Here is a 17397-nt window from a genome sequence, read left to right as displayed (position 1 = left end):
TACTCGAACCACAGGTTCCTCCCCTAAAACAAAAGGGAATTTTTTTTTCTATTTCACAGAAACCAGTAGCCAACAGAAATATTATCCTGTTAGCCCATGTCCAAAAAACCCTAGTCAGACACTGTTTTGACAGCTAGACCACACAAACTCATATTTTAGCTATAATTAACATGGAAAAAAAATATTAATAGTCTCAGTGCTTGCTTCAAATTCCAGCTGAGATAGTAGAGAGTGAATCTGAGTCTGCTTGACACCTATACTTTGTGCAGAACAAAGCTGCATAAGCAAGCAGAATATTCTTAGGTGCAAATGCTGAGAAATATTCCTTTCTAAGGTGAATGTCTACGAGTAAAAGTACTTCCACACTTTTTTCCCTTTAAAAGGCATTTGCACAGCTCTAAACAATTTATACACAAACACCTGTCATACTGTGTCCACACCTGCCACTGTACGCCTCTTTAATGCTTCAGAAATTGCTTCTTATATAGCACTGGCTTCTACAGCTCGCTCTTCTCGTTACTCTTCTGTTTTTCAGTTACCCCCCTATTGGCATACTGACACTTTTTTTTTTCTCCTGCCACTGCACTTAACCTGAGCACCAAATCTTTCCAGTACAACCAGGGACTTTAAGCATAAAAGCACGTTTTGAACAGAAGGCAGCACCAGAAGGCTAACATGGGTGAATTGTTTTAATTATTGCTTAACCCTCCAGTTTAGGAGTAATGAAATCAAAACAAAAGCATTCATTATTACCTTTCTTGGAAGACACTGTCACAGTTCTCACCACTGTCCGGACATTTTCCTCTTCTGGAGCAGGAAAAATCATAGAATCAACGGGACGAAGAGAAGATCTTGAAGAACCTTCTGTTCAGAGCAACCAAAACATAAGGAAGTTTACCCAACGTAAAAAACTATCACAAAGAACAAAAAACTTTAAATGATTTGTTACTGTCAAAAATACAGCAAGCAGAGCATGTAAAGAAGAGAGGTGACTAATTTGCCTCTGGTTGCCCTTTGGACTCCCATTTAGAATACCAGCTGGCTGAGAATCAGGTTGCTTTATGCCCCCAGCTAAAAATGGAAGTCTGTCCCTCAAGCAGCTCCCAGTCACCATCACCTGCCGTGAACAGGATAAGAAAGTAGGCAATATTAACTCACCACCGTGTCTCTTATTTTTTTCCTTCATCTTCTGCCATTTGATTTCCTCAAGTGTTTTTATTCCAAAATTCAGATTGCCCTCTGAAAACAGGAAACAGTTCATGAGACAGGCTTAGAGGCACTCACTGAGGACCACAGGTCCTCAGGCTTCTTAGCGCTCAGGAACTTTCTGAAGTATTTCGAATAAAGCCTGTCAACACTCCTCACAAGTGAAAGAGCCATAGAACCAATGGCATTTTGCCCCTCCTTTCATCCTTCAGGGTTCAAAATGTAGTTTTAATTTTAATCCATTTACACAATATTAGATCCCTCTATCGTTAGATATGGCTTATCAACAGTGGTTGCAAGGCTGCACGTGCAGCCATTTAAACTCCATGCTGTGGCCCTGTTTTGTTCTCCAAAAGTAAAGAAAAGGAGTTCACCTTTCTGACCCAATGGGCACATGATGGTATTAATGGCAGAAATGAGATCATGGAAATAACCGACTCCATTCAGCACCCCTACATTTTGTTGTGTTTTTACACCACGCTGCTTTTGACTTAACTGTCAAGTTCTTCTGATTTATCCTACTAAGGTGCTGGCATACCTTGTTTAGTAGTAATAGAACTGCCTTTCCGAGTGGAAATCACCCGTAATCCATTTTTGCCTTCCGCAGCTGGATGCTGGACGGGAGTTTTAGTTTCTTCTCCTTCCTCAGAAAGTTGGTCTGAAGGGGAAAAATCGATTCAGTTATGCATAGACCAGGTTGGTCATGATTACGTAGCTCATGCAGTGACACTTCAGCCCATGGTTCATATAAAAAACTTTTTTGCTGTTTTGTTTTGTTTGTTTGTTTGTTTGTTTGATTGTTTTTAAACAGCTACACTGACCTGATGAACTCCTAAGTAGAATACACTAGGACAAAACATCTAGGACTCTAGATTCTCTCTGCAGCTTTAACTACTACACAACACATTGCTCTTCAGACAGAAAAAAGAAATTTCCTTCCTAGTTTCACATAGAACTTTACACAAAAGACCAGCTAAAGCCAGGAGTGGTTCTAAGCTTTCCTCCAACGTTTCAGCTTCTGTCCACTGACTGCCAGACAAAGCCACCAGGGACCTGGCCAGACTGCCTGCCCTATCGCTAGTCAGACCTCAGGTCATCTGTGATTTATACACTCATTTACAGCACAGATTCCTTCCAAGAACCAAAGATTTAACACATTCATTTACAGCACAAATTCCTTCAAGAACCAAAGATTTAACACATTCATTTACAGCACAAATTCCTTCAAGAACCAAAGATTTAACACATTCATTTACAGCACAAATTCCTTCAAGAAACAAAGATTTACACAATCATTTACAGCACAAATTCCTTCCAAGAACCAAAACATGCTCACCATCATCATCTTCATCATCATCTGCAGCATTGATTACAACTGGAGGGTGTGTAGGGCTTGGGACATTTTCAGAGTTTTCCACTTTCGTCACCCCCTTAGCTGTGGAGAGGGATTTGACTGGACAGAAAGTTTGTTTTGCTGCAGTGACATCTGAGCCACTTTCAGATCATCGTCCGCGCACTCAGGCGGACTTGGCAGTGTAGCTAGAGGAAGAGGAGGATCATCGGTAATATGGCAGTTTAAAACTTTGACCACAATGCAAAGAGATGGTAGCAAAGGCAGATAACCCGCACAGACAACGAATTCAGCATCTCCTTTTGCCCATCCCATCACTGCTTACACCGTGAACAATGATTTCCCTTCCAACAACAACACATCTCCCTACCACCCAGCAAAAGCGGAAACAACAGGAAGCAAACTGCAAGGCAAACATCACACAAAGCAAAGAGAAGCTGAGCACGAAAGCAGAAAACAAACACCAGCAGTACACTCGGTGCAGTACACCTATGACTGCAGACCTTTTCCTGCCCTCACAAATGAACAGTTACCTGACGCCCCCTACAGGATTGGCACCCACTAAGTAATACTCAAAATTAATTCTTCAGCGCTTAAAGAAAAAGGACCTAAACTCACTCTTGCTTGGTGGTAAGAATTGTCCATCGATGTAACGTCCCTTTGCATGATGAAAAGCACAGTTGGCTTTCTGACAGCCTCCCGGCTGCTTCTCCCAGTAGCAAGGAATCTCACTGCGCTTTTTCTGAAGACAGAAAGAAAGAAAAGCTCGTGATAACATGCACCTGAGGCTTGCAAAGAGATGCACAGCTCCAGATCGTGACAGCTGTCACAACACAGTGCTGAAACAGCATTCCAAAGGTCAGTTTCTCAGTTAAGTGTAGTATTTCTGGGCATATTCACAAAGTTTGCATAAGCTGTAACCACTATGCACATTTAGTTTGGTCATCACTCAGTTTGAGAAGACAGGCACTCTCAGACATCACTTGAGGGTGGCTTAAACTAATACACCTAGGATTATACTAGGATTATTCAGAGGGAAAAAGAACATCTGAAATTGCCTAGGTTAACCCTGTCTAGAACTACTTCTTGGAGACTTAGTTCTGCTGCACCTTTAACTTTCCCCACTTCCTACCCCAGGCAGCTACAACAGCGTTATCTGAAGGACTGTGGGTCAGAAGACACCTGATAGTTCATTATCAAGCCTGCTCCCATGAGGATAGAACAGCCTGTTTATTACCCCCCTGCTCCAGCACGTTTTAGCAGTCTATTTAACAGCTATTCTGCATCTCTTGAGAAAACTGTCAGCATCTAATAAAAAAAAATAAACAAATATCTTGCTAAGACATACCTAAGGCATTGATTTTATTTCCCTCTGCTTCCTCCCACCCCCTCTCTTGGTAACAGAAACCAGTATGATTTTGAAGCAAACAAATCTATCCTGCAAAAGCGCAATCAGTACACCTACGGCACTGAAAAATGCTTTTGTGGATTTATTTTGAGAACACATTGTTAGGCACTCACGTCAATTTCCATGTGTCTGAATCGGCAGACATTCCTGAAACAACGACCCTCCTGCCACAGCTTGCAGACCGTCTCATTGCCCAGAGCAGCTTTGCAGTGGCGGTAGGCACATTTGTCTCCCTGGAACCAAAAGGAAACCAACAAGGAAAATAGAGTACAGCCTCAAAAATGGCCATGCTGCTGCCTAATGGTGCTACAACTGAATTCACAATCTATCTGGTTCTCAAGTTAACCAAAGACCAGTGTGCTTCCTCCTCCTAATCTACTCCTTCCTGAAAAAAGAGGAGAAAAAAGCAAAGCAAAGGAAAGCCAGCCATACCTTGCTACAGGTAGAATAGAAATAGAAGTAGCAATCGTCTCCTTGTTTAGACATGCCGACGAGTTCTGCTAACAAGCTCGGGTTCTCTCCACAGGGACTTCCTCTGCTCTTGGAGAGAGCTGTCTTCACCCTTGCTTGGGCTGAAAGTCTTCTACTGGCTTGTGATCAGTGAAATCTTCTTTTTAAAAGTAACCCGAAAGAAAGTAACAAGTGAAAAATAATGAGGAACAAACATTTTTCCAGCTTTCTTCAGTTAATCAAATCAAGTTATCAGTCTCTCAAAGAGAGCAAAGCCTTGAAATCAGCTGTTACATGAACTAACTAAATATTAAAGTTCTGTAAAGCTGCCAGGAGCTTTGTCAGCAAGCGTTCTCTTCCACATCCTCAATAATATGACCTGGAGCACATCTGGAAGCCTGAAAACGGAGTCACTCCTTAAAAAACCACCTGATGATACATGCAAGTCAATAATCAACTATGGCTACAAATAACTTCTCTAGAACACAGTTAGGACGCATTAAACAGCACGTTCCAGGCCCTGTGGGTCTTCGATTTCACCTACCTGGACAACCTCAGCAAAGTTATCGATCTTCAAAGGCTTCCAGTTAACTGCTCCTGTAGGCCGAACCAAGACTGAATCCGTGAATTAATAATAAAGGGGTAGGAAGAATTTTCCTCCTCACTTTGCCAAGGGAACCTCTCATCCACAATTCAAACATAGGATGCGCTTTTAAACAGCTTATAACTAAGAGAGGAAGCAAGTCCATTTGAATGCTCTCTCAGACTGGATGCAGCCACGGTTAGTTAGCTCTTCAAAAAAATAAAAAACAAAAACCAAAACAAAACAAAAACAAAAAAAAAACAGCGCATTTAGAGATGAACTCGTGATTCAAAGTGGCTGCAAAAATGAGGCTCCATCTTCCACAGCCGGACAATTTAACTTTTTTTTTCTTTTTTTTTTTTTAATTTAAAATTCAGCATGTTCCAATCTCTGGTCTTCAAGATTTCTTCACCTATTAAGAAAACACAAAAACCTTTCCCCGTCTTTATTACCTGTACAGCAAAAAACATACCAGTGCATCTAAATCCACAGATGTGCATACGCATACACACATCTGTGTTTATACACACACGAGGAGGGAGTGAGAGAAAGTTAGCGAGAGCGACACTGAAAATCAGAATTTTTGCCTTTTCGACACAGAGAGCGCGTAAAAATTCTCTCATTTTGAGGGAACTAGAAAAAAATGGAGGCTCTGCAAAAGATTTTGATGAGTATGCCTTCGAGGCCGATGCTTTGTAACATGAGGGATCTGGGGGCCAGCACACAAATATGCATACGGATGTACATGCATACAGGATAAACATATCTATACACACAAGCGTGCACAGTAGATGTTGTATGATCTCCATATCGAGAACAACTCGTAGCCCTGATCAGACATGTAGAGTTGCAATCAATTAACAGCAGCAAGACAGCAGATCAAGGGTACAGCAAGCTTTGAGAGGCAGGGGAATGCTCACTTTGCCAGTGGCACGGCTGCATGATACCAAGGATTTTGAATTACTTTGATTTTTTGGAAGCAATTTGGTTTTTCTTTCTGCGCTGTAGCTGTGGTGGTTTTACCGTGCTGGGCAGCTAAACCCCACAACCGCTCTCTCACTCCCCCTCCTTTAGATGAGGAGGGGGAGAAGTAAAGCAAAGAACAACTCACGGGTTGAGATAAGGATAATTTAATTAAAGGGAAAAAATTATAATAATTAAATAAAGACTACCATGAACTAAACAATTTAACTAAGGGGAAATAAAAAGGGAAAGGGGAGGGGAAAAGGAAAAATAAAAAGAAGGGAGGAAAACAAACAAACAAAATAAATGAAGGCTATATGGAAGTGCAGAGGAAAGAAATTACTCTCTACTTCCCACAAATGAGCCATGATTGACCACGTCCTTGAAGCAAGGCCTCAACGCACGCAGCCGGTGTTCGAGAGGAGGACCGACGTTTTCCCAACGAGAGCCCACCCCTCCCCTCTTCTTCCTGTTTCCACCTTTTATTGCTGAGTGGGACATCACATGGTATGGAATATCCCTTTGATTGGTTTAGGTCAGCTGCCCTAGTGATGTTTCTCTCCTCACCTTTTTGCCCACCCCCTAGGAGGGTTAGAGAAAGGCCCAATGCTGTGCCACTGCTGCTCAGCAGTACACACAACACTGGGGTGATAACACTGCTGTTCCAGCTACAAGTACAGAGTACGGCACTGTATGGGCTGCTGCAGGGAAAGTAAACATTCCAGCCAGACCCAGTACAGTAGCAAATACCACAGGTTTGCCATCACGTGCTGTTCCCTAATCCATATATCCATCATCAGCCATTGCTGCAGGATCATGAAAGGTTAGAGAAGACGACTTAGGTCCAATTTAACAGCCAATGAGTTTTCGATGAGCAGAGCTGCAACAGATTTTATTTCGCCACAAGCATTTTTTTTTCTTTTTTTCTGATATGAAGTCAGAAATTTTGATTTTTTTTTTTTTTTTAAGACACTAAATGTCACAAAACCTGCAACCAGACCAGATAAAGTTCAATTCAGAGTGATTCTGAATCCTTTCATTAAAACGCTGCACATTTCTGTGCAAATTATTTCTGACTCTTCTGGACAAAAGTGGATGAAATAGTTCTTACAAATTAATAATAAAAGGTTGGAAGCTTTTACTCACACAAACACTAGTGAATTTTCCAGGAAATATTGTTTTGGCAGGGAATTTTCCCAAATCTAAAATAAAGAGAGGAAAAGTTGGGTTCTCATATTAGTTACTGCTTTTGACTGCTGGACAAAGGGAATAAAAACAGTAGTTAAGTGCAAGGTTTCCTTCTCTTCTTTAGTATGGGTAGGAATCGTCACTTCGGACCTTTAGCACCTTCAGAAACACACCCAGTGCCATGCAGGTTCCTCTGCAGCTACTTCTAACAATTACTGGTGCTCCTTAGCATGGAAGTTTGACTCAAAACACTCTCCAGATTTAGCTCTTTTGACTGCCCAAGGAGCTCATCATTTTGCTTGTTGCCTTCCATTTTCCTGAACACACCGGGAACGCTGTTCAGAATCTGAATGGATCTGGTCTAAGGAATGGGAAGAAAGCAAAACCAACGATACCTTGCAGTATTCCAAATTCCAAAAAAGCAGTCTCATTTTAAAAAGGACCTCAAAAGCTTTTTTTTTTTTTAAACTGACATCTGCCAACATAGCAATCCAAGCGCTAAACCAACTGAAGTTGCCCCTGAAAGCCTGAATAAAAATGAGTAACTCTGGTGCACTCAGCAGGTCTGTAATAGAAGTTGGTAAGGGTTTTAGATTTCTTTTTTTTTGCTCCAGGGTGCTGGTAAAATTTTTGCATTAAGAGATTTTGAACCTTTTGTACCAAAGAATTAGAGATGCGCTACAGTGCCAGTAGCTGGGGGTCTGGAAATACACACCAACAAGTGTCATAAGCTTTGCCTTTGCTGAAGGAAGATGAATAGTACAAAGAAAATCTGTCTAGTTTGTTTTACAGGCTTGTCTTTCTCAGTACGGAACAAACTGACCTCCCTGGTCTAACTTTGCAGTGCCTATTCTGCCTTTGTCCTGCAGAGAAGAGCAAGAAAGGAACAAATCTATTTTTGCACCCCAAAAACGCATTAGAGGAGGATTATCACACCCACCTAAGGGTACTTCCTTGTTTGTTTATAAAGCACAAAGCATTTCTCTTGGACAGTCTCTGTTGCTGGCCTCTTTTGTGCCTTCCATTTATAATAAAGATATTAAGATGCTTACCCCTTGCTTGTTTTTTTTTTTTATTTGTTTGTTTGTTTGTTTTTGTTTTTTTTAAAGAACAGTGGAAGTGGAGAGTCGGATGACAAGCAAGAACAAACACTAGAAACTCCTTGTTCTGCCCCTGCTTTTTAATCACCCAGCATCACCCCGGCTGCAAAACAGCCTCTGCTGATTTACCTGCTTGTTAAAGCACCCCACAGGCTGCAAGTGCGGTGTGCTAGGTGTCAAGTTATATTTAACGGTGCACACGTAACCATTCATCTTCCCACAGTCGAAGCACAGAACAGCCTCTTGCTAACACAACTCATCCCTGCTGCTGCAAGAAACCTCATGGCCTGCAGGAAAACCTCAAGCTAAGAGTTCCAAAGCAAAAGCAGAAAACGCATCATTTGTACTCTTTCTATTTGAGGGAATTCTAGCTGCTAAATGCTGCCTACATCTGAGGGCACGTTCTGAGGCTGCCGGGAAGGACACTCAACACCCACTGACAGCAGGAGTGCAAAGATGCCAGCCAAGAAGGCAAAGGTTAGAGCTGAACGCTGCCTCAGCTTCCTCCAGCAGCCAGCTGGGGGTCACCTTTCACCACGCTCTCTGAGACTCGGAGCCCCGAGTTACCGCAGCCGCCACGTACAGCTGCTCCTTGCTGGCCCAAACTATTTGAACAGTCTTCAGACTTCAGGGACCTGTTTTACGACAGCCTCAAGATCAAATTCATCTGTTCCTGAAGGCGCTGATCGTCCTGCTGTTTCTGTAGCTGTCAAAGAACAATCCTGAACTGAGGCACTCGTCTGATCAAACAGTGCTTCGGCACAGATTTGTCTTTAGCTTGACACATCAAGGTGAAGAGGAATCGATTCTTGCAAGCAACCTCTCAAGCAGGGATCTAATAAGGTGACCAAAACGACAGATTTGTTGTGCAGATCTGAGCACGTCACTCTGCAGGGAATCACTTTCAAGCCTAAGATGTTTCACCCATCTCCCTGCCCCAGAGCGACACAAGGAAAGCTCTTAAGCAATTGCTAGCCTCTCCTCAGTGCTCACGAGTCCCAAATCACCAATTTTACAATATATAAACCATGGCAGCTGGCACCTAGATGGCACACGGTGACACTGCACACGTTGGCAGTGCTGTCAGGAGCTGGAAAGTCAGGGGTGAGGGGGTTAAGGGAAAACCACACATCAGTTTAGCAACTTGGCTCCCGTAGGATACTTCCTACGGCAGGAGTTTTAGCAAAGTCCCTCCCTCAGAGGGACCTGCTGGCTAATTAAAACAGGACTTCTGCTGGAGCAGTCAGAAGGCAGCAGGGTATCAGGAGATATCCAGTGGGCATCACCGTCAGCCTGTGGCAGTTTGGGGTCCAGGTATCAGTGGTTATGCGTGGTTTTCTCTGCTTCACTTTCTCCAAAGCTGTGAAAAAATAGTTCTTTTACAGCACTGTACAGTCACACGTTACGGATGGAACCAGCTGCATCAACTTCCAGTACGACGGTGTTGGAAAAAGGTGCCTTTGGTGGTCAGGAGCACAACAGCTCTGGTGAGGTGTTATTTAAGTGTGTTCTTACATCTGAGTTTCCTCATAGCAGTATGTAGCTGAGGGGGTCCAGGTTTCCCAGGTAAGATTGATGTTTTTTCTCCTACCAAGCACCAGCTCAGTATACAAAGCTCTGTTAATAACACCCAAGCGTGTAGATGTTAAACTGAAACTGCTTTTAAACCTATTTGTTGTTACGAAAATAGCTTAATACACCATCTTCACAGGGTAAAAATTCACATGGAAGGACAAAAAAACCCAGAAGCGCTTCCTGAGCTTCAGTTTACCAACAGCACCATCGGATTTAGATCCTGGCCTGGCAGCCAGGATGCAGGGTCTGTAAGCATTGCTGCGATGTGCAAGTGCCAAGGCAGGTTTCTGGCCTGCCCTGAATAAAATACCTTTTTTTTTTTAATACAAACAGCGTGCCAGGTACGCTGTAATGCCAATGTGCCAGCTCAATAGAGGATGTCAAACAACAGAGGCGTTTATCCTAATTTCTGGCATGAAAACACTTTTAACAGCATTCTTTTCATGAAGAAAACCCTCTCTATCTTCTCCAATGCTCCAGGATCTGCTGCAGCTGCAGCAGCCGCGCTGGTACAACCCACATCTTTGCCAAATCTTTTCAATAATTGTGCTTTACCTCGGCAATGTTGAGGTCACTCCTCTTCCTCCTCCAGCTGAGCAAGCAGCTCGCTGGCTCTGCCACACCGCAGGTGCGGAAGCGAAAGCTGGGAACACAGGAGTCAAACTCTCAGTGCTCACAAAGCCACCAGGGCAGAGGGCTGACACAGAGGCACCCCGGATCCGCTCTCCCTCCCCGCTGCGAGGCTCGCAGCAGCCCCAACCCGAAGCACACACAATGCTTCGCATGGTGATGTCACCGCTGATTCTGAGTCCCCACGTGAGGATCTGCTTCACCACTCTCAACGTTGGTGTTGGTTTTTGATTTTTGTTTTTTTTTTTTTTCTTTTAAACATTCTCAGCTTATGGGAAACCATCAGGTAAACCACAGATCGCTAGGGAAGAAGGCCCACACGAGGGAAGTCCGTGCTTTTCTTCCAGGCAGTGGCACGTGCTTTAACACGCCGCGTTCGACAAAGCAGCTCTCCCCGTTTTGCTCAGTGGCAACAGGCACGACTGCAACGCACACAGGTGTAGGCAGCACCTGCAGGTCCCAAACCCTTAACCCGTTTTTAGAGAGCACCAATTTTTTAAGTAGTGCTTTTCCCTTAATCCATGACCCCTTCTTTCCTTTATTTCTATCGGGTGGCTCTCCTCCATTTTCCTCCTCAGTGTCTGAGCAGACACTGGGAATCGTTTCCGGAGGAAGGGCACGGCTGAAGCTCCTCCATCTACTCTCCGAGAAAAGAGAGTATGTTAAAGAATACATCTTTCCTTTCTTTTCCCTTTTTTAAATACAATTTCTGAAATCAATGCTGCGGCCTGGCAGCAAATACCTACGGGACTAAAGGTGATTCCTCATCCCCACTGTAACGTTGTAGTTAAACTCCCAACGAACCCATCTCCCCAGGAAGCGGCCATTTGAGATGGGAAGGGGCAGAGCAAGAGGAAGCTCTCCTTAGCCTAGCTCTTCCCCCAACACCACCTCGCCACCCAGCACCAAATTCAATTCACCTGCTCCGCCCGATCACTCGAACGGGCGTCCGACGCTGGCACACGCCGCAGCGGTGGTTCTGACGTGCCTTAAATCACCTCTCCGCAGAATATCTCGGGTCTGTACGCTCAAATAACGCAGTATTTGAGAAATAACGCCCAGAGCTCACACTCTGAGTGCAGCCCAACAGCACCGAAGCACCGGTAGGCTAAACATTCCAAACCTGGCAACAAGGCTGACCCAAGCAACAGCACGGAACCCTTCTGCACCTTCAGCGTGGACATCAGCGTAAGGAAACACAGACCTCCTCGATCCAAATTTTAAGCGAGAAACGCAAAAGGTCACCCAACCGGCTTGTTTTCAGCAAGCTAAAGGAGAAATTAAGGCGACAACCGGGTGCATCCAGAGTTAGTCAGATCCTGAAGGCAGTTCCTTGGGGGAACGGAGGAGCAACGCGCCAGATGAGGGCTGCCTTACAGCGCACCCCTTAGAGGCACTGCTACGGAAGGAAGGCAGAAGGTTGGAACTCGAAAGAACTAGCAAGGCGCCCGTTAAGGGGGAAATCTTTCATTTTTTTCTCAGCAGAACCTCCCCTCTCCCTCCCCCTCCCCCCAACCCCCCCATGAAGGCAGACCGGGGACTCTTTGCTTCCTTAGGGAGAGGGCAGGGACGGGGCAGGGTGGTGGGACAGATGGCCAGAGGTTCGGATGGACGGACAGACAGCCGGACAGAGGGCCCAGCAAGGCCTGACGAAGAGCTCAGGAGCGGGAGGGAAGGGCAGGGCGAGGGGAAAGGCAGAGAAGTACAAATCTCTTTTTCCTTGTGATAACTTTTCTTGACCAAAAAACACGATTGTGAATGAGGCAAAATGAAAGATGTAACATGGGGACGTGCGGATACTCACGATGATGCAGCCTTCTATCCGCATGTTCACCTGCTCATAGAGCCACACCTGGATCCTCGACCTCTGCAGAACGAAGGAGGAGAGTAAGTCGGGCCACAAACACTGAGCACTTTTGTTCTCTCATGTGTTCAGAAATACCTGCTAGCCACAGCCACGACAGCTCCCAAACGCTCCGAGGAGCAACTCTCAGGGGCAGTTCCAATGTGCAATCTGACATTTGAGCGTTATACCATCGGGTGAATACTACACGTTTGGTGAAGAACACGTTTCCAGTCACAAGGGAACACCCCTGCACGCCCGGCTACACGAGGGGGAAATGCCGGGCTCCTTGTGCCCACCAGCACACCGCACAGCTCTCCATCCCCCACAAACCCGTCCCGGGACACAGCCAGGAGCCGAAAACTCACCGAGGGGAATCCCCAGACCCTCCCCACTCCCCCCACACTCCCCAAATCCCCATCCCCGCCCCCTCCCCGCGGTACTCACGTTCTGCAGGTAGCGGAAGATGAGGTTCTGGGGCGCTGCGTTAAGGGCTCAGCACGGGGACGACAGTTCCGGGCTCGGGACAAGGCCCCAAACCCCACAGCGAGGCCTCAGGGCCCCGCGACAAGGCCTCAAGGCCCGGGCCGAGCCCCCTGAGGTCCGAGCCGCCCCCCACCCACCTCCCCGGCACCCCCCAGCCGCAGGAAGGATACGATGGGCTGCACCATCACCTTCTGCACCTTCTGGCCCTGCCCGCGGTACGCCATGGCTGCTGCCGCCTCGCCGCTCCCGCTCCCAGCACCGCAGGCAGAAGAGGCGAAGGCTGATGGTAGAACAGGGCTTCTTGGGGTGAAGGGAAAGCGAGGGCAGGTGGGCGCAGTCTCTGAGCTCTCCTCCTCCTGAGTTTGCTTTTTCTCCCCCATTTCTGAGCCGCCAGAAGTCCCCGTGAAGTCCTTCGGCACGATGAAGGCCTGCGTGAGCTCCAGCAGCAGTTTCGTCGGCGGAGGTTTTCCCTGGTGGGGCCGGGGCGTCACAGCACACACACACACACACACACAGAGACGCGTGGTTTTGTCCAAACATTAAGTATTTACAACAAATTCGACAAGCGCTTTTCCTCTGCCAGCAGCAAATGCCTGAGGGCCCCCACAGCTTCACAAATCATAGCGGGAAGTGCCTACCGTGCCGCGAAAAGTTCGGAAAATAATTCAAAATTGATCTGCTAGGGGAAAAAAAACGATGGCTGGTGGCAGGGTACACAATACACCCGAATCTCAGCTCTGTCCTCCGCAGGGTCAGTGCCCACGCCCAAGTGCGATGCTGATGGCACCCGAACATTTGCTGTAGCAGGCAGCAGAGCCAGCAGCTCAGGGGAGCAACTTTTAAAACCAAGAGGCACTTAAACAACCCTTCATCGACCCTGTGACTGCGGCAGAGTCCCGACTGCTCGCCCCGGAGTCCTCACACAGGCAAAAAGCACCAACCAAAGCCTGGGGGAACTTTGGTATAGCACAAGAGAAGGGAGTGGGGGTAGTGGAGCCGCATGGCAGAGCTGCTGCTTTTCACCATTTGATCCTCCCTGATAATTGAAAGGAAGGCTGGGTGGGCTGACCCCCACCCCCATTCCTGGCAGCAAGTTTGGTCCACAACACACTGGAACAACGATTCTGCTCCCTCCCACCCCTACAGCTTCATCATCTGACACGGGTACAGTCAAAACAATGGCATACACGAGTAAAAGTCAAGAGTTGACATAGTAACTCCAGGATTTGGCTATCAACTGTCCGAGAAATCAGAACACCGAAGCTTCACAATGTGCCCAACATCGAGTTGTGCCAAGGGCGGAGGAAGGAAGAAGCTTTACATTTAAGCCTTCAGAGCATCGCTCCATCAGAAGATCGATTTGCAGCCACCATGGCGTGCCAATGGAGATCTTTCTGTGCCAAAAGAAGTGCTTTGTCCTCTCGATATCGAAGGTAACCACCTATAGTTACAGAATGGATGCACAAGACCTTAACTCTGACCAGCAGGGAAATTTAGGACAACTGAGGGCAGATCCTGCCAATTTCTACCACTTCGGACTGTGCTTTAAGTCTCATTGCAAAGCCTCAGTTAGAAAAAGGATCACCTCGGGGTATCCAACAAGAAGAACAGTTTTAATTTTTTTTTTTTTTTTAATTATACCCTAGGACTACGCAGTTCAACTGTCAATCATCTCGGAGAGTTCAAGGAGGAGGTCATCCTCGTCCTTCCCTGGGTCTAAGTTGATTTCGGCTTCCAGTCTGCCTCCTGAGATTTCCCAAAGTAGCTTCTCAAAATCTTCATCCGCAGATAAGGGCACGTTCCCTGTGGAACTCAGCCAGCGTGTCCGTGCCTCTTCTGGCTGGGAAGAAGCTGAGGTCGAGGTCTCGAGATCCATCTCCATCTGCTCCTCAAATCTTTCCGGGCTTCCAAGACGCACTTCAGGTCTTGGGAGAGCAAGAAAGAACAATCAGGATATGCCATTTCTTAACGGGAAATCCTTTTCCTGCAAACCGGCTCTTAAAACTGTAGGCAAGCCCTCCTATGCTTCAATCTTACACAGGGATTGTTATCAATCAACCCAGGGCTACATTTAGAGCCCGATGTGTTACCAGGTACATTTTTCAGTCTGGGGGTTTATCTGTGAAGCCAGGGCACCTGGAGTTGAGGTGGCATTCTTGAGGACCAAAAGGCAGAGGACACTACTCATCATCTATCACCTCACGAGGAAGTAGAACTTCACCTCATCCTCGTTCAGGTATTCAGACAACCCAAGAAGTCACCGGAAAGCTGTGCTGACTTGCAGCATTTCAAGAAAGCCTAATTAAGCAATCCTGCTAGCTGCTAGAAAGTGGTTTCAGGTGACTTATTCCTTTGATGGATTTTGGCTTCAATTATCTCAGAACCCTCATTTTTTCCCACATGTGACAGAACTTATGTTTCCCTGGGGATATACACTGATTAAGAAAAAGAACAAGTTGGGGTTGTCACCTGTTTTGGGGATTTTCTTCAAGTCTGATGGCTGGGACGTGCTCCGGCACGTCTGAAACACCCTAGAAAGCAGCAAAACAGTATTTATGACACATGGGTAAAAGATTCCTTAATAGCTTTTTCCTCCACACTGCTTCTCCTCTGGCATTGCGGAGCCGTGGCCAAAATACAAAACCAAGGTGCTCCTGAAGAAAGTTCACATTCACCTGGAGGTTACTCACGATCTGGTGTCTTTTAAGAACATGGCATTAATGGACAAAATCCCCCACACCAGAGAAATCACAGCATCAGAGTACCGGTTAAAGAGTGCCATTCATCTCATAAATACAGAAGGGTTCTACAAGCATCCTGGAGACAGCTACTGGATTTCTAAGGAAACAGAAGGCCTGCAGAACGTTTGAGTTTTCCACCTTTTCAAATAGAGGAGGGTAGAAATTTAACAAGGGATCCATCGCTGCATTAGCCCCTGGCCTTACCATGGCTGCTTTTCTGGCTGGAGGTCCCATCATGTCAGCATCAAAGGCAGTCTGTAGTTCCACAGCTGCTATGGCAGACGGGTAACTCCCAGGTGCCTTACGTTTCAGTGCCTTCTTCTTGGGGAAAGTGACTTTCCCACGCGAAGGCTTCGCAGATGTCATAAAGTTGGCTAGAGTAAAAGGAAGAGAGAACTGATACAGTCTTGCTCTGCCTCAGGAAAAATCCAGGTTCTCTTAATCATTTCCACAGTCCTTCTACACACTTAAATGCATTTGGCCAGCACAATTACACCGCCATTGCCTGGATTCTCAGGAATCTTTTCCACATAGTAAACTCTGTCTACCAACAAGCCATACAAAGGAACAAAGAAACCGAAGAGCTACAGTAAATAATAATCCAGGACAAGGGAAACCTCAGACACATAGCAATCCTAAGTGCAAGCTAGGTTCACAAATATAGACAGCTTTTATATTTAAAGTCCCGCTCCCGCTAGGAAAGGAAAAAGCAGCAGTTATAGTAGGACAAGAGTGTATGCAACTCTTGTACCAGCTTCCTCTCCCTTGCAGTGATGTCCCACAGTTAAGTTCTTCTACAAAGTCCACATTTGTAGTGTCATTTTCTAGTCTCCCGTTCCTTACCTAACATCTGGCTGGCAGGAAAAGAAACAAACTAAGAAAAAGAAAGTACACCCTTCGCTTCGTAGCACTGCGTGGCAAAATGCACCCAGCCAGAGTTACAGCATGAGAATTGTCATCTTCTGTCTGTATTTCAGAAGACAACCTAAGTAACTCTTAACCTTCAACACTTACTTTTAGCTTCCTGGCCCTGAAATTGAGCTGCCACTTTCCCTGCTGGTTCAGTATTAAAGAAGCCAGCAGTAGATTTGACAGCAGCTTCCTCCTGCCGAAGCTTCTCTTGTTGTTCTCTCTGTTGCCACTTCTCCCACCGTCTCTCTTCAAAGCTCTTCTCTGGACATTTACGAGTTCCACTCTGCTGAGTGGGCTAGAAGGAAAGAAAAGTAGTGCATGAGTAGGACAAAAAAAATAAATAAAATCCGTGGAGATTTCGTTAAGAAAATCTGATCAGCAATCCCTCCAAAATGGTCTTGATGTGGAACAGCATATTAATCTCGTTCAGGTTACTGTTGGTTTTTTTGTTTGTTTGTTTGTTTGTTTTTTTTCCCATAAAATTCTGCCTGTAACAAGAGCCATGCTTTACTATGGACGCAGTCTCACATATCTGCAATATCCACTATGGCAAGCTTCTTTAAACAGCTAGGGTGTTCTGCTGTACATCTATTTATCACATTCTTTTTAAGCAGCAGAAAGTCATACAAGTTCCCCTATACAGTATCCACTGACAGATTGATTTCCTTGAACACAGAACTCTGGCCTTCTGTATTAAATCCTTCATGTCTGACAGATCAAGTCAGTAAGAACAAAAAGAATTCCCTCCACGTTAACTGTGTAGATTTCAGCTGGTGCTAACAGGGTTTCTTTCTTGCTGTGGTATAAACAGACTGATTCCAAGTTTGAGGATTACAGAGTTGTCTGGAAATGCTGCTGGCGATAGGATTTAGACTGCACTGCAGCTCCTACCAGCTGCTGAAGGGTAAGAACACACTCAAGAGGGTGGCACACGGTGAGTAACAAAACTTGTCAGAATTAT

At 45.7% G+C, this 17397-nt stretch overlaps 1 protein-coding gene across 1 annotated transcript; it reads right to left on the bottom strand.

Moving 5' to 3' along the window:
• Positions 1-3014: 3014 nt before the first annotated feature.
• Positions 3015-5013, bottom strand: LOC311428450 (zinc finger CCCH domain-containing protein 11A-like). Its single transcript, XM_084539894.1, has 4 exons — positions 4960-5013; positions 4398-4575; positions 4079-4198; positions 3015-3299 (listed from the first exon to the last, which is right to left on the bottom strand). The coding sequence occupies exons 2-4, from the start codon at positions 4449-4451 to the stop codon at positions 3144-3146; spliced, it is 330 nt and encodes a 109-aa protein (XP_084396020.1). The 5' UTR covers positions 4452-4575; positions 4960-5013; the 3' UTR covers positions 3015-3143.
• Positions 5014-17397: the final 12384 nt, after the last annotated feature.

The sequence above is a fragment of the Aythya ferina genome, assembly GCF_964211825.1.
Source record: "Aythya ferina genome assembly, contig: HAP1_SCAFFOLD_81, whole genome shotgun sequence".
Taxonomy (NCBI): Eukaryota; Metazoa; Chordata; class Aves; order Anseriformes; family Anatidae; genus Aythya; species Aythya ferina.
Note: the sequence above shows the minus strand (reverse complement) of the source record. Positions and strands in the feature narration are given on the sequence as shown.